Here is a 25841-nt window from a genome sequence, read left to right on the forward strand (position 1 = left end):
GAATTGTAGTGGCCTCTTCAGTAGCCACCCACTGTAGTCACATGCAGCTGTGTGCTGTGTGGGTGGTCCATCTCTTCATCTACACAAGCGGCTCTTTTTTTAAAAAATATTTATTTATTATGTGTACAATATTTTGTCTGTGTTACGGGAGGTCCTCCCACTCCTCCAGCCTATCACTGCTGAGATACCAGCCCATTGGGGCGTGGTCTCTCTCCCTTTAAAAAAGCGGCCACTTCCCTCTCCTCTCTCTGGTGTCAGGAGTGGGATTCGAACCCACGCCAATGATGGAGGAAGGTCATTGGATAATAAAGGAACTGCCTTGGCCCATTTCATTGGTTAGAAGATAGGTGGGAGTAGTAAACAGAACAAAATGCTGAGAGGAAGAGGAAGTGAGGTCAGACTCGACAGCTCTCCTCTCGGGAGCAGACGCCTCAGAGAGAGACGCCATGCTCCCCGCTCCAGGGAAGATGCACGCATGAAGCTCCGACCCAGGATGGACTTAGGCTAGAATCTTCCTGGTAAGACCGATGCTACAGTTTATTAGAAATGGGTTGATCGGGATATCAGAATTAGCCAGTAAGGGCTAGAGCTAATTGGCCAAGCAGTGATTAAAAGAATACAGTGTCTGTGTAATTATTTCGGGGCAAAAGCTAGCCGAGCAGGCGGCTGGGGTGTTGGGGACGCAGCCCCGCCACTCTTATTACTACATGTCTGTGTGTATGAGAGGGCACCAGACCTCTTTACAGATGGTTGTGAGCCACCATAGTGGTTGCTGGGAATTGAACTCAGGACCTTTGGAAGAGCAGGCAATGCCCTTAACCACTGAGCCATCTCTCCAGCCCCCACAAGCGGCTCTTGAGGACAGGTATGGTATAGATGGTTATTCTCCTAAAAACTGCAAAACACTTTTTGAAAAGTACGAAGAATATACCATAGAATGTCAATACAGGCAAAGAATTTTGTCAGGACTTTGCATTCTAAGCCTGGGACCCACCGCTTACTATCATTCTAAATTTTCTCACATGAAAAAGGAGGTAAATATTGTTCACCATGAGCAATGACAAGATGATCTGGTGGTGGCACCACCGCTCATGATCTCACAGCACAGGGCAGCTGGAGAGTGAAGGAGGAAGCTCCAGTTCTCAGCTCAGAAGCCCCTATGGTACCGGAGGGCAACCTTACCTTAAATACCTCTCTCTAGGCTAACTTAAAACCATCTCCGATAAAGAAAAGGAAAACTACACCTCAGAACAGAAGCTGTACCCTGGGAAAGGCCCGGGGGGGAGGGTACATGGGGGTACTGTGCCTACGCTGATGGACTACCAATAGTATCCCCAAAGTACTAAGGGGTATTATCCGTGCTGTGTAGTGTCAACATCAACCCACCAAGGCCAGTGAAGAGACAACAAAAACTGTCTGGAAATGGTATGACACCGAGGTGTGGGGCTGGCTGCTTGAAGGGCAAGGAGGAGACTGGGGTCTTCACAGGAGGAATATTCAATGGTACAAGATGGGGCAGAAGTGAAAGCAGCCAGTCCACTGAGAGAAACAAGGTCGAGAGGGTGCAGCACAGCAGTCAGCTGAACCAGCATGCAGTGAAGACTGGGGTCCTGGATCTGTGGTGGGCACATTCTTATTTTCTCAGATTCTGTGCTTCTGTGAAGTACTGACAATAGCCCTTATTTCCCAAGTACCCAAGGATAAAACTGCATGCAATGGGGTTCAGCATTAGGCAGGACCAGTACATGTTTCAAAGTAAGGAAAGAAGTCTCTCCCAGTGAGAAGTAGGTCTGTGAAGGAGGTGCACTCCTAGTTGAGGATGAAGTTCTGTATCAGAAGAAAAGAGGCTCTTGTGAGGCTGTAAGCCTCATATTTAGGGCTGACTGACCTAGCTGGAGAGGGGTACCGAATGGGGAAGTAGTAAGAGGGACGGATCAGACGTGTGAGGAGTGGTAAGGAGGGGCCTTGATCTAGGTGAGAGCTTCATCTCACACTACCAATCATCAGTTTGGAGCTGATTTAAGGACATGGGCAGTGAGACATGGCCCAAGAAGTCTCTGGATAAGGTTTAAATATAGACAGAAGTGAATCTATACATAAATGGTATCTGGCAGTAATCAGGGAGCTCTTGTCTGGATGAATTAGCACCCAGGCTACCTCTGGCACCATGATGTTTATCTCACCTGACGGTCCATCTCATGCAGTCGGTACTCAATGGCTCTTTCCACATACTCCTTCCTATTGGAAAATGTGAGTGGGATACTATTTCCACCAGGGATTATGGGAACCATTTTGCCATCAGCACTCTGGCCAACAAAAGAGTCAAGAGGAATCATCTAAGAAAAGAAAAAAAAAAAGAAATTTTATTGCATGGTAGAGAGGACAACAAAAGGCCTATCTCACACAAAACTGTAACAGAGACAAGGCTGACTGGCAGGTATGACTGCTCAAGACCATGCTGACCCATCTGCTACCGGTAAAAAGAGGTGCCTTTTTACTGTGTTCCAGCCACCTAAGAACATGGGCCCCTTTCCAGTTGGCACCCTGGTTGTCCACTCTGATGAGTAGAGAAGTGTTGAGGTAGAAGGAACAGAAGCTAGGGACGAACACCAGCTCTACACATTAGTAGCTACCTAAACTACTAAGGCTGAGCCACTAAGGGCAGCTTGACCCAGACATGTCAGGGTCAGGTCAACAGCATCTGACTCTACACACAGGAGGCCACATGTGCCGGGGGTACCTCATGGAAACTCTCCTCAGTAATGCCGCTGTCTTCAATGTGAAGGATGCTGTTAAGGGTCTGCACATAGAGCAGATCCACCTCCTCCAGGTCCTCCAGGGTGAGTGGGACACAGCACAGCTGCTTCCATACCAGAGGGGCCAGGTGAAGGTCCAGAGGCTTTTTTGTACGAATGGCAACCCCCATTAAAATCCCCAAGAATTTAAACTGCATTAAGTGTTCATCAAGGCAGGCAGAGGGGTTAAAAAGGAACCTGCAGAAGGAAAGCAAATCTTTCAGCAAAAGATTCCTCCCATTAGAAATGAGTTCCCCTCAGCTGGAGCATAGGATCAGGACCTGATGATGAATCCCACAGTCATTAACTATATGTAGCTATTTCATTGAGGTCTAAACATCCCCACTGCCTCTCTTTTGGTCTCATGTGCTGGAATTGTAAGCATGTGCTGTCATACTAGGCTCAACTTCAGCTCTTTAGTTATTCTAACCACATCTGATGTTCACCAAGATACAGTCTCTCTCCTCTCCCGCCCCCCCCACTCTGTGTGTGTTTATATGTGTATGTGTAAGAAAGAGATTGAGAGCATGTACATGCGTGCGACAATGAGAACGTGTGTGTGTGTGTGTGAGACAGAGAGAGTGTGCTAGTGCACGTGGTAGCTTTATGAGGATGTGAAGGTCAGAGGAGGATGTTGAGTATCTTCCTCTAGAGCTCTTCACCTTAATTTTTGAGACAGAGTCTGGCTGACCTGAAACTCACTATGTAAACAAGCCTGGCTTCAGACTCATAGATATCAGCCAGACTCTGGCCCGAGTGCTAGGATTAAAGGGGTGTGTCACCATGCCTGCCTTCTACCTTATTTTTTTTTTTTATAATTTATATTTATTTATTTATTTATTATGTATACAATATTCTGTCTGTGTGTATGTCTGCAGGCCAGAAGAGGGCACCAGACCTCATTACAGATGGTTGTGAGCCACCATGTGGTTGCTGGGAATTGAACTCAGGACCTTTGGAAGAGCAGGCAATGCTCTTAACCACTGAGCCATCTCTCCAGCCCTACCTTATTTTTTGAGACTGGATCTCTCATTAAATGTGAAGCTCACCTGCTTCTGCCTAGGTTGACCAGGCAGTGAGCTCTCAAAATTGGCCTGTCTCTAGCTCCCAGTACTGGAGTTCCAGGCACAAGCCATACCAAGGTTTAATGAGATGGGGATTTGAACTCAGGTCCTCTTGTTTTCAAGTGCTCTTACTCAATAAGTCATCTCCGAAGTTCCTATTTCTATTTTTTAAGATAAAGTCTTGATACAAAGCCCAGGCTAACTAACATCAAAGATATGATCCTCTTACCTCCCTTCCCAGGTGCTGGGGTTATGGGCATGCCCCACCAAACCCAACTATACTTAGAAGGAATGTCAAAGAGCCAGTAAGCGGCCTAGCAGCCTCCTGCCCCAGAATGCCCCTCATTCTGCAGTCATTTCACTCACAACTTCTAAGTCTTGAGAGCAAGCTGAAACACTGTAAAGTGACAAATACAAGGACACTGGTGGGTTGTGAACAACCAGCTCTATGACGTGGCCATTAGCAGAGCATCCAAATGAATCATGCATGGTAAAGGCTGCATATGGCAGCCAGGGTTCATAAGCGACACTGAGTTTCCTCTTCCCTCTGTATTCCCATCAATCTGTTCCTTAGTACTGAGAAACATGCCTGTCCTTACCTGTCTCTATTGTAACCGACTTCTGCAGTAGCATTAGGAGAGGGTATGAGAAGGTCAACTATACCAGTTTCAAGTTCCTGTAGGAAAAGGGTTTTGTTGAGAAATGACAATCAAATGCATCAAGATAAAATGACAATCAATGCATAAACCAACTACATTAAAAATAATACTAGAAAGGAGATATTTTGAGGTGGAGTGGAATTCCCCTCGGTATGTTCTAAATATGTTTTATGACCATTGCTTAATAAAGAAGCTGCTTTGGCCTATGACAGGGCAGAATATAACTAGGTGGAAAAACTAAACTGAGTGCAGGAAGAAAGAAGGCGGAGTCAGGGAGATGCCACGTAGCTACCCAAGTAGCAAAAAGTAACAAGCCATGAGCCCTGTGGTAAAATATAAAATAAAAATGGGTTAATTTAACATATAAGAGTTAGTTATTAAGAAGCCTGAGCTAACAGGCCAAAGAGTATGTAATTAATATTAAGCCTCAGAGTGGTTATTTCATAAGTGATATTGGGAACATGTGGATGAAGAAAACCTGGTCCAGGAGGACCAGTGGGGCGGAGAATATTCATGCTGCACTGAGGAATTTATAATGTTATGCTTCAGCAATCTCTACAGCCTAGCTATTTTTGGGGTTCCAACTTAAAGAGAAATTATGAAGTCCTTATGTGAGAAATCATCTGAAGAATGAGGAACCAGTGTGGAAGAGGCACCCGTGAGCAGCTGTGCAGCTCTGAGCAGCTGTGGTGAAATTTCAAACTGACAGCCAAGTGTCACTCAAGCCACAGCTTATCAGGCAAAAGGAACAAAACTAATCTCAAAGAGTCTGTCAGTACTGGCTTATAAAATTAGAACTGGTCCAAATTAATTTTTAAAAATTATTGTTTTAACTTCAAAAACTGTATTTACTTGTATGGGTGTTTTGTCTGTGCATTGCATACAAGCAGTATCCGCATGAACCAGATGAGGGAGCTGAACCCTCTGGTGCTGAGAACCTAACCTGGGTCCTGTGGAGGAGCACTCAGTGCTTGTAATCATTGTAATCAATCTCTCCCCAGTCCCAGTTTAAACTCTTTAACACTCATTTTCTATTCTTCTGGAGCCTGGTGGGTTCACTTTGTTCTAGAAGCATCAAAATAAATCAGAGCACACAGTGGCCTGAATCTGTCTCCAACATGAATATATTCATGTGTCACTGCTGTTTCTTATGGATGGGGAGTCAGTGATCTTGATGTGTAAGGTATCTCCACAAAACACTTCCCAAACTCACTGCAGTTCACTACACAGCACTAGCAACATACCCGAAAGGCTCACAGATGCACCCATGCTATACTGACAAGCACTGGCCATCATCAAAACACCACTACCAGGGCTCAATAGGGACACCACCTGCATGTACCTGGCACATCTCTGTGATGGTGTCATCAAACACTCCTCCAGCATCATCAGCCCCTTCTCCAACCAGTTTAACCTTCCACGCTCGGGAGGGTAGACGGAGATCCGATGCATTTAGCTTTACCACTTGTCTCGCTATCTGAACAAAGATCGGCTTACACTTCCGTCCTCTAAAAAGAAAAACCAGCAAAAGAGTAATCTAACACAACCCTTCATCTTTCCATCAGTGAACAGACACGGGGACTAGAGTGAGCACTGTCACTAGCCTCTATAAGTGAAGAAGCTAAGGCACACAGAGGTGAGCTAGCAGCAATATTCTAAACAATTCTAGCGAGTTAGTAGAACACACATGACCTACCTGGTTGATATTCTCTTCACAGTAATCTGAGGCCCATAATTTTTGCCTTGAACCATGGTTTTCCCTATGGAGCGTACCATGGGAAGTGTGTAGACTCTTGGAGCTAACAGAGGCCGCAGTTGTCCCTGTACAATGCCCCATGTTCCAGCATTGTAATGAGATGTGCTGTTCTGTAGACAACATAAGGAGATCAGAGATGGCATAATAGGAGACTTAAAAGAATAGTACTTTTAGATATAATTTATTTCTGAAATGTCCTTTCAAAGCATAGATCAGAGTCTCAGTTGTAATTAGTAACTTTAAAAAATACTGATTAAAATATGACTACCATTTTTAAAGCCTTAGAAAATACAGAAAAAGGAAAATCCAAACATGGTATAAAAATCATCCATTACTCATCCACACAGAGATAACCCCACTGACACCTGGCATTGTGTGTACACATACGTTCTCAACAATGTACGATTTAGATATTTCTCAGCTACTTTTGTTACACGGCTTCTTACCAGACACATCTCACTTAACTAGAACAGCTCGAGGACACACTAGTGCAACAGAGCATCCTCCTGCCTGGCTGCTGCCTGCTTGTAAAAGAAATGCCAAATCTTTTCCTCTCTCATGACTGGTGATCCAAAGTTTCTGACTTTATTTTGGCAGACATGCTTATTTATTAAACAACCTAGTTATTTCTTAATTTTTGAGTCCACTTAAAGACAGACAAATCAGCCAAATTTACCTTACTTTCCCTAACTCTCCTTTACTGGATTGAGACTGCTCCTTTATGAGGAGAGAGAAGTCTCCCAAACTTCTCAGCTGATACGATTCTTTAACACTGTGTACTATGGTCCTAGCAGCACTAGATACTTAGATTTTTTTTTCCTCTCGACCCCTTTCTTTCCCAGGGTCTCATGGAGACCAGGAAGATACCCTACCATCTGGCCACACAGCAGTCACTTCATGTCATTTACTAGACCTGGCAGGAACTGTAACATGCTCATTCACCCATGCGTCCTGCATTTTGGACAAATCAGAATACTTTCTGTTCAGCCACTTCTCTCTGTATCAGCAATAAAATAGAATTCCGTCTGTTGACTTTCCTGTTCTTCTTGAGTTAAAGAGCATAACACGTTAGCTATGAGAGATTTTTTTCCAAGGCAGAAAGGCCCTGGGCCTTGCAAACATATCAGGACACCACTTCCCAATTTGGCACTTTACCTGGTTGTTGGGGCTGAGATTCAGCAGCCTCCATGATGAGTACATGAGGTCCGAGAAGTGGTAGAGCAGCCGGAGCCTGGCCCGCACGGTGTGGATGCTCACCTCTCTCAGTGCCCCGTACTGCGGCGGCACTGTGTCAGGAAGGCCCAGCTGGAGAGGCACTGACACACCTGCCCAAAGCACAGAGGTACGTGTGAAGGAAAATGCACTGCTTCCATTTTGAGTATTTTAAAAACTTTCAAACATAAGATAATCACCCAATGGACATACAATCTCACTACCTACATTCTGTACTTAATATTTTATTATATTTACTGTTCTACATAGTTATCTATTCCTCTACCCATTACCTCATTTTAATTTTTTGGATTCTATAGTACTTGTGGTAGTTTGAATTAGAATGACGCCCAAAGGCTCATAGATTTCAATACTTGGTCACCAGGGAGTGACATTATTTGAAATGATTAGTAGATGTAGCCTTGTTGGAGAAAGTGTGTCACTGGGAGTGGGCGTTAAGGTCTCAAAAAACACATGCCAAGCCCAGAGTCTCTCTCTTCTTGTTGCATGTAGATCCCGATATAGAACTCTCAACTACTTCTCCAACACCATGTCTGCCTGCATGCCACCATGAGAATGTCTGAAACTGTAAGCAAGTCCCCAGTTAAATGTTTTCTTATAAGACATGCCATGGTCATTCTGTCTCTTCACAGCAACAGAAAACTAAGACAGTATTGATTCTTAAAACTTCAAATATCCTAAGCCAAGCAAGGTAATGTAGGCCTATAATTCCAACATGAGTTCAAGGTCATTCTCAGCTATATGGAAAGTTCAAGGTCAGCCTGGGTTACGTGAGACCATCTCAAAAATTCAAAACAAATATATACAAAATTAAAATAAAAAAGCCCCAAACAACAACAACAAAAAAAACCTATAGGACACCTAGTTTTTTTTTTTTTTCCTTTAACTGTTTCTGTTTGAATAAAGGGACAAAAACAGCTGGGGTGGGGTTGGGGATTCTTCCTTTCCTATTCAATAACTGTCAGTCCCATATTAATGCATGGTGCAAATGAGGGCCAGTATTCATCTTCTGCGTGTTGGGAATCTAAGTGAGTATTAGTTCTTAAGAAAAAATTTCTCTAAGGAGTTTTCCCCAAAGACTTGCTGGGGAAGTAGGGAGGTGGGAAAAATGGAAGGGAAGGCTAAGCACCCGTCACACATGGCTACCTCAAACACCAGAAGCTAGCAAGAAGTGTTTTAGGGCTTTGATAAGCAGTTGGTATAATTTGTGTAATATGGGAACTACAGAAGAATGCTACAATTAAAGCAAATGGCTACATTTGAAGGAAATGGAAGAGATACCCTATCAGAGGGTCCTTACTAAAGGAGACAATTATGTGTATATACTAGTGTGTGTATGCATGAGTAAATCAGAGATCATTCCACAGGATGACCATCTACCTTGTTTTTGGAGATACTGGTCTGGAGCTAGCTGAACAGGCCAGGCTAGCTGGCCAGTGAGCCCTACCCAGCGCTGGCCGGTCAGTCCTCACCAGCACTGGTCCTTATGCTTGTGTGGTAAGCACTTTACTGACTCAGCCATCCCCCCACAAGCCCTGCCTTCTATTTTCAAGTCTTCTTTTTTTTAATGACTATAATGATTTTGTAGTATTTAAAAAAATTTTAAAAGCAAGCAGCAGCCACTATTCATGCTCTATACTAGAATGGAAACGGCTGCAGTTGGATCTGTCCCAAGTCACTGAACAGACATGGCGTATCAAATGGCGACCAAAGTGAGGAGTGTGATGGCTCAGAGCGTCACCTCTGTAAGAGAAAGCTTTACAAAGCAACTGTCCCCTTTTTGTTGTTGTTGGTTTGCCTTTTGTTTGGCAACAGGGTTTCCCTACCACCCCTCGCTGTCCTGTAGCTCACTATGTAGGTCAGGCAGGCCTGGAATTGACACAGATGCTCCTGCCTCTGCCTCCTAAGTGTTGGGATCAAAGCTGGGTCATCATGGCTGATTTTATTTGTTACCTTTTCATCTATATAAAAATGTACCTTTGGATGCTCTAACCTAATTAATTTTTGCTTGCCTAAAACACATGCTGATTTCTTTTGGGACTGGAAAAAGAGGAGAGAGTGCGGGAGTCTTTGCTAGACACTGAGGAAGACAAGAGAAATGCCTGAGATGAAATAGTTATGTGCTTGTAGCACAGAGAATACTTGGAGTATTTCAGATAGACCTGGATGCCATCAGAATTACAAGCAGACAGTGCATCGGGCACAGCTGAAGGAGCAGCTGGACGAGGGCAAGTGGTCGGCTTCTCACCTGGTGCTCGTGGCGGGACAGGTGGTGCTGTCCATGCGGCACTGTGGCAACGGCCAGCTGAAATCTGACGGATGTTTTTCCCTTGCAGAACTGTGACCAGGGTTGGTTCTCGAACATGGTTGGTGTGGCCTAGGCCAAGCTAAGAATAAAAAACAAATGCATAGAGACTGAAGAGACAAGCAGATACAATCTGTTAACATCTGTATCATATACTAGCATCAACAATGAAATAAATTCTGATTTGTTTCTCCATCACAGAAATTCTAATAGCCTTAGACTGTCTCTTAAAAGCAGGAGGCAACAGAGCCAGTCCAAGCTTACAGATTAGTCTGAACAACTGGTCACTCCTAGCCTCCACTTCTGGAAAGTGAGAACACAAGGATCTACAGAGCTTGCACTTACACACACTGGCTTGTGTGTTACAGTACAGATAGAAAATATACATGGAATCCAGGCCTCTGTTCTTAGAGCAGCAGCTAAGTGTCCAACATCAGTCAGGAAGACTTGTCAGTACCTAGCCAGGGAATTCCCAAAAGTCTCTTCACCATCAATTCTCCTCTTGTCAAGACCACAGCAACCACAATGATAAACAACTTCCTGGTCTGCTAATGTAGTTATGAAAACCTAAGTGCTCACTGAGGCTACTGTGAATAACAGACTTTGAATACCATGGTCTCTGATTTTATGGGCAATCAGATCTGAGATTTATGGGAGGAGGCGGGGATGGCTCTGCAGGTGAGCTGAAAGCCATAGGAGAAGCATCTATTTCAGACATCCCTTACCAAAGTCTTTCTCTTCCATACACAGACACACAGAGGGACAAGTACATAAAGCTGCAGACTTTACTTCATTTCCTGTGTTTACTCCTGTGACTGCTGGGGATGACAAGACTTCCTGCACAAGCAAGCATTCTCTGGACACAATGACTATACAATATAAAGGTGTTCTTGCAGACAAGCAGTGCTGGATTTCTAAGGCAGGAAAGAGCAGTACACATGCCGTTTACCTGCCCTTCTGAATTGCTCCCCCAGGCATAAACATCTCCAGTTGATGCCAAAGCAAGAGTGTGTTCAGCTCCAACTGCCACATCTTCAATGACCACTCCAGCCAGGACAGGGATTTGCTGGGGTCGATTGTGATTACGGGCACGCCCCTCAGGTAAGCCTATCAAGCGGTCTGAAAGATAGAAGAGGAAGTTTAGGATGGGACTCTGAAGTCTGTGTTTTCTAACAGGCCATTAACTTTTTATGTTAGAATGTCAATGATGTATATATCTCAATGGGGCAAAACATGCTATTTCAGCAAAATATACCACTTTAATTAAAAGTCTGAGGTATTCCTATATGAAATGTTAGTCTTTCATTTATAAAGAAAATTGAGCCAGGCAGTGGTGACACATGCCTTTAATTCCACCACTTGGAAGGTAGAGATAGGTGGATCTCTGTGAGTTCGAAGCCAGCCCAGGACAGCCAGGGCTGTTACAGAGAAATTTTGTCTCAGGTGGGCGCGGGGGGTGGGAGGCATGAAACTCGTTTTAGCCTCAAATTTCTACCCCACTGCTCTCTTAACCCCTGCTGCTCACTATCCCATAGGCCCATTAGGCATGGCATCTGCCATCTGAGTTCCACTTACACGGCTGCCTACTTTCCACAGTGGCCTCTCAGGTCCTGGCTCATTGGAATGACACATAACTCTGATAATAGGGCCCGAGTTCCGTAGTTCCCCAGAGACTGTTCATTACATTCGCCAATATGCTATTCAAAACCAACTTCCTCAACATTTCCCAGAATTCTACTCTAGTCGTCACTCTACATGATAAAAGGTCTACCTACTACCACTATGTAATCAATGTCCTAACCTAGATCTGTATACTCAATCTCCCTGGAGTCCCAGATATAAATTCCCAATAGCCTATTGGGTATATCCACACACATATCTAGAAGAGAATAGCGGTTATGATTTGGACATAAAATGGTCCCAAAGGTTCATGTGTGTTGAAGCTGTGATCTCACACTATAGTGTTATTGAGAGGATGCTAACTTCATCAATGATTCTTCTACAGCTGAATGATTACAAAGAGGCGGGACCTGGTTGGAAGAAGTGATAATTGGAGGCATATCGTTCTTCTTTTTTAACAGTTACTTACTCAATTAAAAATATTTTCATTTTATATGTATGTGTGATTGCCTGCATGCATGCCTAGTGACCATGGAGACCACAGGTCTTGAATCCCCTGGATTTAGAGTTAGAGATGGTTGTGAACCACATGATGTGCATGCTTCAAACCAAAACCAGGCTTTTTATAAAAGCAGCAAGTGCTATTAACCGTTGAGAAATCTTTTCAGCCCCTTATTTGCTGCTGTCTTCTCCTCTTCTTCCTCCTCTTGTGTATAAACACATACATGCCATACTATGTATATAAAGGTCAGAGGACAATTATCTCTTTTTTTCAGCATGTGAGTTCTGAGATAGACACATGGCCCTATCTTGCCAGCCTGGAGGAATGTGTTTGAAGGATGCATCTTGTCCCCAGTGGTCTCTCCCTGCCCCCCATATCTTCCTTGAGGTGAGTAGCTTTGCTCCACCATTCTCTTCTCCCAAGAGAATCTGTTTCTTCATGAAACCAGGAGCAATGGAACCACAAACTACAGATTGAAACTTCTGAAACCATGAAACAAAACAATCTTTCATTATGTCAGGTACTGTGCCATACTGCTGAAAAAGCAAGCTAACACAAGGACAAAAGCTAAGCTTCTTCCCTCAGCTAGCTCCTCCTTACACAGAAGACTCAGTACACTCCAAGACTAGAAACCCGTCCCTGCTTACTTCTCCCTCTCCCACACCATCTGCACAACTTTCAGTCTCTCCAGCCTGACAGTAGCAGAAGGGAGAGGAAGAGCTCTCGGCAGGGCTCTGCTAGCCAGAGGGAAGGCTCTCCCCATGAGCTTTAATGGATGGGAGTTTATCCTTGAACAAAATGCATCAAGTAGGAGTAGAAAGTAGGAAGAGGGGGCTGGAGAGATGGCTCAGTGGTTAAGAGCATTGTCTGCTCTTCCAAAGGTCCTGAGTTCAATTCCCAGCAACCACATGGTGGCTCACAACCATCTGTAATGAGGTCTGGTGCCCTCTTCTGGCCTGCAGGCATACAGGCAAAACATAATATTGTATACATAATAAATAAATATTTAAAAAAAAAGAAAGTAGGAAGAGAACGTGGCCACATGGTAAATACTACCCAGGACTCTATAAACCTAGAAGACAAGTGTTTCTATAATTTACATGTATAGAAGGCATATATATTATAGGCTAGAAGGTATCTTACCTTGACCAAAAGTATATACATGACCATCCTTGGTCAAAGCCACAGAAAACTGAGTTCCACAAGCAACCTTTTTAATTCCAATTCCACAAAGGACATCAACTTTCTGTGAAATAAAAGTATAAGGCATATGTTCGAAGAACAAAATAAAGCAAAGGAAACAAACAAACAAATCATGGATTTTCCTATGGGCATTTATAACATCAAGTAATGTCTCTAATAAAAAGGCCAACTGTCATTAATATTTTACCCAAGTCATATTCTTAAAGATTATTTTCTGTCATTGCTCCAGGTGGTACCTGAGTGTGCGGAGGCTGAGAAGTATGGCCAACACTCTCAGGACCTCATGTGAAGTGGAAGCATTCCAAAGAAAACCACTTTTAACAAACACTGCAAGATCCTGTCAGACCACAAGCAGCTTCCTGCCAGTTTGCTTTTCTTTTTCCTACATATAACCACAGCAGCACAGACAATAAGGGCAACATTGAATAAATGGGACCTCCTAAAACAGAGAAGCTTCTGTAAAGCAAAGGACACTGTCATTAAGACAAAAAGGCATCTTACTGAATGGGAGAAGATCTTCACAGATCCTGCATCAGACAAAGGTCTGATCTCCAAAATATATAAAAAACTCAAGAAACTAGACTTTAAAATTCTAATTAACCCAATTAAAAAATGGGGCACTAAACTGAACAGAGAATTCTCAACATAAAAAGTTCAAATGGCCAAGAGACACTTAAGGTCATGTTCAACTTCCTTAGCGATCAGGGAAATGCAAATCAAAATAACTTTGAGATACCATCTTACACCTGTCAGAATAGTTTGCTTTTTTTTTTTAGTTTTTCCAGGTAATAAACACTGCTGTCTGTGTTCCCCAGAAAGGAAGTTTTCTGCTTCTCTGCACCCCTATTTGAATATTCCTCAAAGCAACTATTAACATGTTCCAGAAGATATAAGATAGCAAAATGAACTTGAAAACAAAGTTGTAAATCATGTCATATTTTATTAAATTAACTTAAATTTTATTAAATATGTAAGGAAAGTCCATATAACAAAGCTGTACATAAGGTCTACAAAACCAAGAAAATAAAATAAGAATAACTGTTCTTAGTTTATTTTATATGTATATACACATATAAATACGTATGTGTGTGTGCATACATATATATTTATTTGACAGATGCACAACTCAATGGTAATAAGCTGAAACAGTAGCTACAGGCAGAGTTGTAGAAAGCTGCCAATAGATTTCTTCCTAAGGACTCTGGCGGACTGGTTTCTTCTTTACATGGGACATAGTCACACAACACTCAGCCTGTCTGCAGAGACAGAGGTTTATCCTTACAGAATGTTTACGTCCATTCTTTCGTAGTAATGGATTGTAGTACAATTTTCTAACTGTTAATAATAAAAACCTGGAGTCAGATATTAGGGGGTGAAAGCTGATAGATCAGAGAAGCAATGCAGTCAGCCAGTAGAGAGACCATTTACCTCTACCAAATCCTCAGACCAAAAGGTGAGCCTGTCCTCAGACTGCATCTGTCTCCACCAAACCTCAGACTACAACTGAGTTCCTGTTTCCTCCCACCTTATATTCCTCTCTCCACCCAGTTATATCCCTCCTGTCTCTACCTCCCTTGTACTGGAATTAAATACATGGGATCCCAAGTGCTGGGATCACCTTTGTGTGAGCTCTGTTTCTCTTAGATTCAATCTGGTGTAGCCCAGGGTGGCCTTGAACTAACAGAGATCACTCTGTCTCTGTCTCCTGAGATTAAAGGTGTGTGCCACCACTCTCTGGACTCTAGTGGCTTAACTCTGCACTCTGATCTTCAGGCAAACTGTGTTAGATTATAAACAAAACATCACCCAATGACTTATTTAAAAGTCAAGATCTAGAATGTTGGACATTTGAGAATAAGCAACACAAGTCCTGAAACACTCATTACAAAAATATTCCAGCTAAAAAACTTTCAATTTAAAAGAGGTGCTGATACAAGTAATTTTTATTGAATTTTTATTGTATTTAAACTGAGGTTCAAGGCAGTAACTGACCTGAGGGGAAGATTTTGCAGTGGAATTTCCTAAGCCCAGTTTTCCATAGTCCCCATCTCCAAATGCCCACACCATGGAGCCATCTGTTGACACTGCCAAGGTGTGGTTCAGCCCACAGGCCACCTGGAGAAACAGCAGAGTAGTAAGTGAACTGAACTGAACACAAACTCTGTTTCCAGAACATTTTTCTCTTCTTGACGGAATAATCTCATGTTTTGTTTCCAAGATTCTTACTGGTTTTGGTAGTTACTCTAAATGTTAACCCAAGAAATTAACTAGAATTTCTAAGATACTTAAAGAATGCTTTTCTTTTCTTTTTTTTTTAATATTTATTTATTATGTATACAATATTTTGTCTGTGTGTATGCCTGAAGGCCAGAAGAGGGCACCAGACCTCATTACAGATGGTTGTGAGCCACCATGTGGTTGCTGGGAATTGAACTCAGGACCTTTGGAAGAGCAGGCAATGCTCTTAACCTCTGAGCCATCTCTCCAGCCCCAAGCATGCATTTCTTCAGAGTAAAATCCTTCAAGCATCTGTAGCTAACTAAGAACATAAAAGTACAAAAGGCAGGGGGGAAAATACTTGTAACTGGACAATGGTGGTGCATGCCTTTAATTCCAGCACTTGGGAGGCAGAGGCAGATGGATCTCCATGAATCTGAGGCCAGCATGGTCTACAGAGTGAGGTCCAGAACAGTCAGGGCTACACAGAGAAACCTTGTCTTGAAAAACAAAACAAAAACAAAACAAATAAAAAGGTATATGTGACTCAGAAATATTCTTCACTCCACAGGCTGTCTCAGCATGACAGGAAAAGTCAAGACATCTTACCCATTATTGAAAGACATTTTCAATGTGTTTATACACAGAGGGAAAAACTCAACCATCCATCTCAATGTTGCCACACAGGAGCAACAAGAAAGTTGTACTGTAGAGAGGCAGTTTTTTGTTGTTGCTGCTGCTATTTGGTTGTTTGTTTGAGATGAGGTCATAATATATGACCTACGCTATGCTTGAACTCTTGATCCTTCTTTTTCAGTCTTTCAAATGCTAGGATTACAGGTGTGTGCCACCACACCCAGCTTTTTAGCAAGTTGTGGCAGTACTGTATGGACAGTGTCCCACCCAAAAATTAGGAGCCAAAAATTGTGAATTTTTCACATTGGGAAAAAAAAACATAAACACTGTAAAATATGTCACACAAAATGTATGGAGGTTAAATGCAACTAATAATTCTGGTCTTTCGGAGAGGAGAAAATATCTAGTGCAAACAGAAGAGGTAAGAAAATTACTATCAACTACAGCATCGTATTGACTTATGCCATGCCTGTCCAATCTGATATCCCTCCAGGGCAGTCACTCTCTCTGGAAGTTTTTTGTTAGAGGTATTTCCAAGTCCCAGACGGCCGTAGTCACCATTCCCAAAGGTGAAGAGTTTGCCATCTGATGTTACCACTGCTGAATGCTTAAAGCCACAAGACATCTAGAACAGAATCAAGGAGAAAGAGGTTTATAAGAAGAGAGACTAGGAAAGAAGCCAGTCATTTTCAGTTAAGACTGTAGCAATATAATTGGCCTACAAGTGAAGATCAGGTAGTCTATCTGCCCACAGAGCCGTCCTCATCTGCCTCAGCAGGTTCACGAAAACCAAGTAGTCCCTGGAATAACTGTCAATACACTTGGCTGTGTACCTGACTTAGACTAAGAGAGATAATGAATGGAAAAATCTACAGCTAACCCCAGGATGCTATGTAATTTTACAATATTATCTTAGATCACTAGCTGATCTAACAGACATGCACATTCCTTTGCAACAAAAAGGATGGGGTTAAATAAAAGTTTTCCCTCTACCTACCAAGAACTATAGAACTATGAGGTAGGACCTAATCCTGTGGTGTTTTTTCTAAGAGCCTTGCAGCATCATATCCTGCACCAAGTTAGCTGAATTCCTAAAAAGCTCAATAAGGAGCCTACATAACCAAAAACTGTGGATCTCTTATTCTGCTCATAGAATCTGTTTTTATACTATTTCTGCTAGCTAAACTTCAGAATGCTATTTTCTAACTCCATATTCAAAGGCAAATGTATCCATGCCATGTCTGACCTGCACCACTTCTTCTCCTTGTAAGGCCTCGATCTGTCTTGGCCGTCGTTGCCTGTCACTGTTCCCATGGCCAAGTTTGCCATAGTCCCCATCTCCCCAGCTAAAGACTTCACCACTTTCTGTCAGGGCCATTGAGTGTCCATCAGAGCCACAGGAAGTCACCAGCTGAGTCACCACAAAGCCTATAAGATAGCAGAAACACAAAAGGTGTCAAATGGTAAAACATCTCTCCTGCAGCTGCTATAGAATGCCCTAAGATTTGAAAAGCACCCAAATGTTATGTGGAATAACAAACTTTTTAAATCTTTAAATCAAATTTATAGACATAACCTGGCAAAACTGGGAGCAGTCATACAAAATGATGACAAGAGGAAGGATAAAGACAGCTGTCACAGCCACTAAGGGTGCTGATATTGTAGCCACTCCTATAGATGCTTTGTAAGGACTGTCTCATTTCTCCTTTCACGCACATCTGGGGGGCAGACACCAACATCCCCATTTTCTGCAGTTGCAGAGATTGAGTTGCAAAGTGGTGTAGTGGTTATGCAAAGTTCCTGAGCCAGGGACCAGAACGAACAGGTAGGAACCCAGCCCGTGTTCCCACTGCAGCACTCTACCACCAGATCTGCAGAAATTTCCTGTCAACTCAATGGTACATTTTAAGTAGAAGCATTGACTTAGAGTCCTCTGAGTTCTCCATGGAAAAGACATGCTCACCTTATAGCCTGTGGGCCAAGAACATCCTAAAATAGCTATGGATGGCCAGGCGATGGTGACAAACGCCTTCAATCCCAGCACTTGGGAGGCAGAGGCAGGCGGGCCTATGTAAGTTTGAGGCCAGCCTGATCTACAGAGGAAGTTTCAGGACAGCTCGAGCTGTTACACAGATAAACCCTGTCTTCAAAACAAAACAAAACAAAACAAAAAGATAGCTAGGGATGCAGCCTAACACATTTGCAGATGACATCATGTCACATATTCAAAGGTCGGATATTCCTTATTGTAAGCTTTGCGATCTATGAGACACTGCAGCTGTTTCTCTTGAGACATACTTTATCAAGTCACACAGAACTCTGCCAGAAATGCCCTTTAAACTCTCAGGCACAGCTGGAGATTTTTATGTGGGCTGTTTTTTATGTTAATGAAACATATACATGACTACCTTATCAAAGTTTAACAATTTTAAAGAATTTGTTTACAATATAAAACATTTGTTTTCCCTTGGATCTCAAATAGGTATATGCTGCTGGATTCTAGCACTCCTACTTGTGAAACAGCTTTAAAAATGTGGAAATTAAGGCTGTACATAAGGAAACCCCCATGGGTTCACCAAGTTGAGAAGAGTTCCAGTAGATGCACACAGTCTCTAACCATTTTAAATTCAGGGTAGCCTTACCTTGCAGGGCTGAAATAACAGTCAGTACATGAAGATCATCTGAATTTCCTTGCCCTAATCTGCCGTAACTTCCTTCCCCACAAGCCAACACTGTGCCATTGGCCTGGATGACAAAGGTACAGTTCTGACCACATATAACCTAGTATAAAACACAGAATAAAAAACATTATTCTTGTTTAGGTCAGACATGATCAAGATACAAAGTGTGCATGCATGAAATTATCTAAGAATAAATAAAACATTCCCTCCCCATTACCCTTATTGTTAATCTCTAACTTCAGACATTTTAGATGATCTTGAGGATAGTTCTACCAGTTCTTATCTCCTTTGCACCAAAGCAGGAAATACGCCTCCCTGTGGCTTCCCTATAACCTTTGATTACTATAGTTCTGATAACATATGAGGACTCATCTGACTGAGATAATTCATGAAATTTCAGTCAACTGTGCACAGCTAAACAACACAGATAAGGGAAGAAAGGAAAGGTGATAGGAAACTATTAAAGCCTGGTGTAGAAAGAGGCAGAAACTGGAGGGGGCTAAAACAGGGAAGAGCAGTGAACTCTGGGACAGCTTCGGTAGAAGAGAACTGAAGTGAAATGAGTTTGGGAATACAGTACCATGGCTATTGGACGGAGAGAGGAACATCAACAAAGGCTGGCTAAAGGTCCTAGGTAGTTCATGGTTCCCAAAGAGAACAGTGATTATGATTAGCTTGGCTTCCATAAATATGCACTGTATTGGCCTAATATATTGAGGTATTAATTCACTATACTTGGAAGCAAGAAAAATTTAGAAACTTCTTAAGAAAACATCTTGAATACAATAAAACTTCAGTAAGCTTCCATTTGGAGGTCACATATAAATGAGGTTCTTTACTGGTTCACTACAATAGACTGAAACTGACAAGCTTAAACCCAAAATAAGTTACTAACAGCAATTGGAATTCCCACATTTCTTCTCGATTCTTCACTCTGCTAGTTACCTGTTGGGCCTGTGAGAATGAAGGAGCTGTGGCTGGTACCATTACATTTCTTCCAGCTTCAGCCAGCTGTCCATGCCTGCCAGCACCCCATAAGTAGACATCACATTTACCTCCCAAGTGCCAGTCCTAGAAAACCCACAGGCACCTAAAGTTAGGATCATCCAGTTGTTCAAACAAATACATACTGAGCACAAGCATGTGACAACCACTACAGGAAACAGAAGGACACAGAAACACATGCATTTACAATCAAAAGACTGACTGAAACCCACCACATGGTAATCTTATCTCTACTGACCTCAGGCCTGGAAGTTGCCCAAGACATAATTTGTTCATCCATGCCATTGATCCACTTGCTGTTATCCTGCAAGACAGAGCACACATCACAACCAATGATGCCTTCCCAGGACCTAATCTGCTCCTGACTAGTGAAAAGGCTCCCTTTCTAAAAATCATAGTGATATTAGGACAAGTCAAGAATAGTTGTTCTGATTTCACTTTTAAAAAGATAGTGTCTTGCTATGCTGCTCAGGTCAGCTGCCTTCAAACTCTTGATCTCAAAATTCTCTTGCTTCTTCCTCCTAAGAAGTTGGAACTTCAGACATATGCCACCCCATCCAGCAAGTCCAACATCATAGTAATTTCAAACTTGCTTTTTGCATTCTAGTATTTACTTTTATTATACATGCTTTTACTCTCACTGTAGCCTTGGTTCAAGACTAACCATTTGGGGCCACAGAGATGGCTCAGCAGTTAAGAGCATTGGTTGCTCTTCCAGAGGACTTGGGTTCAATTCCCAGCACCCACATGGCCACTCACGACTGTCTATAACTCCAGTTCCAGGGAACCTGATACCCATGGTAAAACAACAATACACATAAAATAAACTAAATAAAAAAGACCTATTTTTTTTAAAAAAGCTAATCATTCATGTTTACGGAGCACCTAGAGGTGCAAAGCCATGTACAAAGCCTACTGCCTCCCTAGATTCTTTGTCTAGTTTAGTGGGTAAGTCGGTGACGCCAATTACTAGTATGTTTAAAGTGCACAGTAAATCAGAATCTCCATGTGGATAAATCTCACAAAGTGACCAGAAGGAAACAAAAATATGCATGATTAAGACACTTGATAAGCACCTACACATGAAGAGAAAAGTATGGAACTATGTATGGAGTCAGCAGACTCGGAAGGGCTGTCACCAGAAACCTGAATAGCCCTTCAATAGAAAAGTATATTCCGATTCACATAAGGGCATGTCACTAGCTAGTCAGGTCAGCAAAGAAACCAAGGCATACCCCAAGCAGTCATGGTGCAATTGTTACTTCAAGTGACAGCAGCTCAGGACTCACTCACCATGAGGAGTACTAGTTCATCCTCAGGAACAGGCTCTAGATCTGGGACAGTAAATGACTCTGGAAACTGTGCTCCATTGGTCAGGGCTTCTGCAGCCTTGATGGTGGTCGAGAAGCATTCTAACCAGGCCCACTCATTTGGATTCCAGGACACAGGGTCAGGGAGGCAGTTCTGATGGTGCGGTGGCACTGGAGGGCTACACAACAGCTGATCCAGATGAAGCCCCACAGCAAGGGAAGCCAGGCATTGCATGTAGGGGCTGTGAACAAGCTGGTCACCACAAACCACATGAGGCTAAGAAAAACAAAAACAAAAGAATGACATGTTAAGGAACCTGTATCAGATATTCTGGATAAACATATGTTATAAAAGGTTTTAGGGCTAGTAAAGGGGATTCTATATATTCTTCACTCCATTTTTCTCTAACATATATAAAATAACTTATATAACCATACTACATTCGTCAAAACTTAGAAACTCATACTGATACAATATTAGCCAAATCAGAGCTTTATTTGGTTTTGCCACTCATATCTCTTTTTGTTTCAGAATCCAATATGGGCTCATATTGGACTGCTCTGTGTGTGTGTGTGACTGTATTTTTTTCCAATTATAATAAACAAGGTAGATAACAACTAACCCACGAAGAACTGACTCCTCACACATTTCTTCCTTTACCAAGAAAACCTTGGTAGTCATCAAAGACAAATTCTCTTTTATGGCAGTCTTTAATCACAGCAGAACAAATCTATCACAGAGACCATGAAAATTAAATTCAGGTAAATTCTTCATTGAAATTAATTGGGTATGGAGTGAATAAATCATCTGAAAAAGAATGTGTCAACACCACACCTATTTGGGGGTTATAGTTTCATTTTACTCAGGTGAAAATAAAGAAAGAACGGGCTTAAGATGACCAAACAACTGCTTAGGTACAAATGACTTCATTTCTGTCCCAACAGCTGCACTTACTTCCCTCAAATATCATGTCCCTGTGGGATAGGAGAGTGGGGTGGAATACAAATTCCAAAATACCAAGTATTATGGGAGTTATGGCTATAAGTTACCTTTTCATAGGCATATTGCTCTTGAAGCATCATGGGCAGTCGCTCCAAAAATGCTCTCATGCAGGGAGCCATATTTAATCCCAGAACACCCTGTTGTTTCAGGGCTGTCCTACAGGTTGCTAAAACGTGATTGGCAGAAGCCCATTCTGCTGTACAATTCACAACCAAAACATCCTGGTGGAAAAGTAAATAATGCCATATGATTAATTTGTTTAATTAAAGATTAAAAAACCATGCCATCACCATTCAACCTGAGAAATTCTCTCCAGTAAATGGATTAATTTTCCTTCTCATATACAAAAAAAAAATGTCTAGAGAACTTTAAAACATCCTAATTTAAGTAAAACAAGCAAATAAAACCAAAGAAAAAAAATGTGATCCACCTTAACAAACTCTCTTTAAAAACAGTATCAATTATCTGCTAGTTCACAGGCCTTGTAAGACTAGGTATTCAGTACATTTCACAAGTCTGACATGACTATAGGGACATTAGCAGAAATAAATAGTTGTTTCCTCAGGAACACAACGTAAAAGCCTCAGATACCCCCTATTCTATGCAGTAAGCTCAATGGCCGTTTGTACTGCTTAGGGTGCTACACACTATAGTGCTCATCTTAAAAATATCCTAGCATTGGTTAGTTTTTATTTTTATTTTTAGTGAAAGCACTCACATAGGATTATAGCTTCTTTTTTGTTTTTTCAAGATAGAGTTTCTCTGTATAGCAGCTCTGGCTTCTTCTTTTTTAAAAGATTTATTTATTATGTATACAATGTTCTGTCTGCATGTATGTCTGCACCCAAGAAGAGGGCACCAGATCTCATCACAGATGGTTATGAGCCACCATGTGGTTGGTGGGAATTGAACTAAGGACCTCTGGAAGAACAGTCAGTGCTCTGAACTACTGATCCATCTCTCTAGCCCCAGCTCTGGCTTCTTTTAACACCACTTACACATATATAAACACATTGCACACTGACTTTGATCTCTGAGCATATGAAGACAGCTATAGGGTGATCAGAAGTCTCACAGCAGGTTGGTTAGCACTTTTACCAGAATCTTAAATTTTAAAGCCATGATATATTTTGGATACTTAAATGTTTTTGAGATTTTTTTTCCCCCATGGAATATTCTTTTGAGTTAGTTTAGTGCTATGAGAATTCATGTGAGGAATGTGGGAATCGACTTGTGTCTTCCAATGGGATAAACTAAAAAAAAAAATCAAATCAAGTACTTTCAGCAAAGCCCAGGTACAGAAGAAAGAGGCTAGGATGAGAAATGAGCATCCCCAGGTTCTAACTCCCTTCTACCATTAAATAGGCACATTATCTTGGGCAAGTAATAATCTTTCAGACAGCAGTTGTTCCTCTGTAAAGTGAGGGGCTTGGGCTGTAATTTCTAAAATGTCTCTAGATTCATACTCAATGGTTTGTTGTGACTGTAATGTTACCTTTGATCTATTTGAGCAAGCAGCTACCCCAACTTCTGGAATCCATACTGTGGTCTGAATAGCTCCAGAGCCTATCACAACAGTTTGCAAGACAGAGCCATCCTAAAATGAGATATATTTATCAGTACTCGTTTCCTGACTTTAGGCACTGTTGACACAACATCTGTTACTTTGCATTCACAAAATATACATTAAAAATAATTATAATTGAGCTGAATTCAACAACATTGACTTTATAAACTACGTTTTACTTTATACCTACTTTTCACTTTAAAGATACTTATCAGTAAGAAAAACCAAAGGATAAGAGACTGGTTTTATAGATGATTATTTTATAGACAGAATCATCTCCATAGGAGCTTTTCCATTACCCAAGACACTGTTACATAAAATATTCTTAATATTAATTTTTATTATTATGATACAAACTAATGTAAAAAGTTTCTTAATGTTAAAAAACAAAACAAAACTGTGTTCTTACCCTTAAAGACCAAATGTTCATAAGTCCTCCAAGTCCACCAGACACCAAGGCCAACCCATCAGAACTGAAGGCCACAGTCCGAACAGGAGTGATGTGTCCCCGCAGCTGATAAACACACTTGGCTCCTGCCCATTTCTTACAGCCATCCTATAAATTATTATTTTGAATATGTATTAGTTTAAAAATAATTTACAGGTTCAAGATTCATGGCTCACTCTTAGAAATTTTACATTTCAGTAGTATGAAACAGGGGGTTGAGGTAGAGACACTTTCTACCATAAAGTTATTTAACTTGATGAACAACAATAAAGCAGCAACCGGGTTCTGTTTCTATACTTTTTAAAACTAATTTTCTGGATTTTTTGTTGTTGTTGTTGTTTTATTTTGTTTTTGAGATAGTGTTTCTCTGTGTAGCCCTGGCTGTCTTGAAACACACTCTGTAGACCAGGTTGGCCTTAAACTCTGAGATCCACCTGCCTCTGCTGGGATTAAAGGTATGAGCTACCACCTCCTGGCTAATTTTCTGTTGTTTAAACAAGCAGAAATTATTACAGTTCAAAGTTCCAGGATCTGTAAGACAGAAAAATTCTGACTTTTGCTTGTGACCAATAGTTTGATTTGATGTAATTTTTATTTTCTCACCTAACACTGGTGATCTGCATATGATCATTCTATAAACAGGGTTCCCTGTTGTCAGCTGATGGATCTGTCTGTAACACTGTGTCTTCTGAGGCACTTCCCTCCTATCATTTAGCTGGTTACTCCTTCCCTTCTTCCTGCACTTTGCTTCCTCTCTATTCTAGTTAAGACAGAGACTAGTGCTGGATGCACCCATTTACCCAAAAGGAACTTCTTCAAAGGGTGGTTGTATCACAAACAGAAGGGAGCTGCAAACTCAGAGATTCAGTTTAATCGGGCACTTAGTATTTTAAAGAATTGTAAAATGGCAATATTAGTATTATTATTTGGCATTTTTACTTAAAATAGTAGGTGGTTTGGCTTCTATTTTAAAAAGCAGATACTCTGTTAACAATAGAAACTTAATTCTACAGAGTGACAACCAGCTGTGCAGCAGCTGAGCACTTTACATCAACTCTTAACAGGTCAGAGCCCACCTAGTAACCGAAAGCCAAGGCTCTGAACATGTGGCAACAGTAAAAGGTTTCTGAATATGTCATGATCAAAAAATTAATGTGAAATAAAGCACATACAGATCCCAGGTGGCTCTGGTAGCAATTGCTTTTGCATTGTACGACCCTGCTGCAGCCTTGGTTCTGAACACACGTGTCCCTGCACTGTGCATGTCGTCACACTGTGCAACAAACACCACTCAAGGCTTCCTGAAACATCTTGGTTAAAATCTGATATTGCATGCTATGAATTGTCGTGATTTTTACATAGAAAGTTTTCTGTTCTTATAGAAATGTAATGGTTTAATTACAGAAAATAAAGGATTTTTTTTTGGTATTTTCTGATTACCATTCCTTTGTAAGTATCAAACTAGTATATCGTTAGGCTGTATTGCATTTGAGTATTTTATTTTAAAATTTGCTGTTTAAGACACTAAAGAGTTTCATTAAAAAATTTTTTGACTTTGAATTAGAACAGAAATTCTAACAATTTTGAAATGATTCAAAATACACACCTGCCATTTTGTACTATGTATTGATGCAAAACAGTGTTCTCAGTACTGACAATTATAAAATCAAAAATTGGTCAACTCTGAAGGACAGTGAAGATGGTCTACGTTATTCACTAATAAACATTCAGCAAAGACTTAATTCTTTAATGTGAAAATAAACAAGCACATGTATCCCATAACTATGTAAATTTGCTTTGTTCTTTAATAAATGGTAAAATCGGATATATAGCAAAG

The 25841-nt window shown here is 41.4% G+C and overlaps 1 protein-coding gene across 10 annotated transcripts in view; it reads right to left on the reverse strand.

Annotated features, from left to right (window-relative positions):
* The window catches only part of Herc1 (HECT and RLD domain containing E3 ubiquitin protein ligase family member 1), a 168132-nt gene that overhangs the window by 4238 nt on the left and 138053 nt on the right, over window positions 1–25841 (reverse strand). For all 10 annotated transcript variants that reach the window (XM_075965424.1, XM_075965420.1, XM_075965418.1 and 7 more), the window contains exons 58-76: window positions 23966–24112; window positions 23485–23586; window positions 22037–22210; window positions 20970–21263; window positions 19915–19980; window positions 19617–19742; window positions 18633–18771; window positions 17237–17418; window positions 16460–16615; window positions 15130–15252; window positions 13078–13180; window positions 10762–10931; window positions 9756–9894; window positions 7430–7599; window positions 6215–6384; window positions 5861–6026; window positions 4459–4535; window positions 2741–2993; window positions 2184–2336 (exon numbers count right to left, since the gene is read on the reverse strand). In XM_075965424.1, the coding sequence (XP_075821539.1) occupies window positions 2184–2336; window positions 2741–2993; window positions 4459–4535; window positions 5861–6026; window positions 6215–6384; window positions 7430–7599; window positions 9756–9894; window positions 10762–10931; window positions 13078–13180; window positions 15130–15252; window positions 16460–16615; window positions 17237–17418; window positions 18633–18771; window positions 19617–19742; window positions 19915–19980; window positions 20970–21263; window positions 22037–22210; window positions 23485–23586; window positions 23966–24112 (2910 nt within the window). The remainder of the gene's footprint in view (window positions 1–2183; window positions 2337–2740; window positions 2994–4458; window positions 4536–5860; window positions 6027–6214; window positions 6385–7429; window positions 7600–9755; window positions 9895–10761; window positions 10932–13077; window positions 13181–15129; window positions 15253–16459; window positions 16616–17236; window positions 17419–18632; window positions 18772–19616; window positions 19743–19914; window positions 19981–20969; window positions 21264–22036; window positions 22211–23484; window positions 23587–23965; window positions 24113–25841) is intronic.

This window comes from Microtus pennsylvanicus, chromosome 3, assembly GCF_037038515.1.
Source record: "Microtus pennsylvanicus isolate mMicPen1 chromosome 3, mMicPen1.hap1, whole genome shotgun sequence".
NCBI lineage: Eukaryota > Metazoa > Chordata > Mammalia > Rodentia > Cricetidae > Microtus > Microtus pennsylvanicus.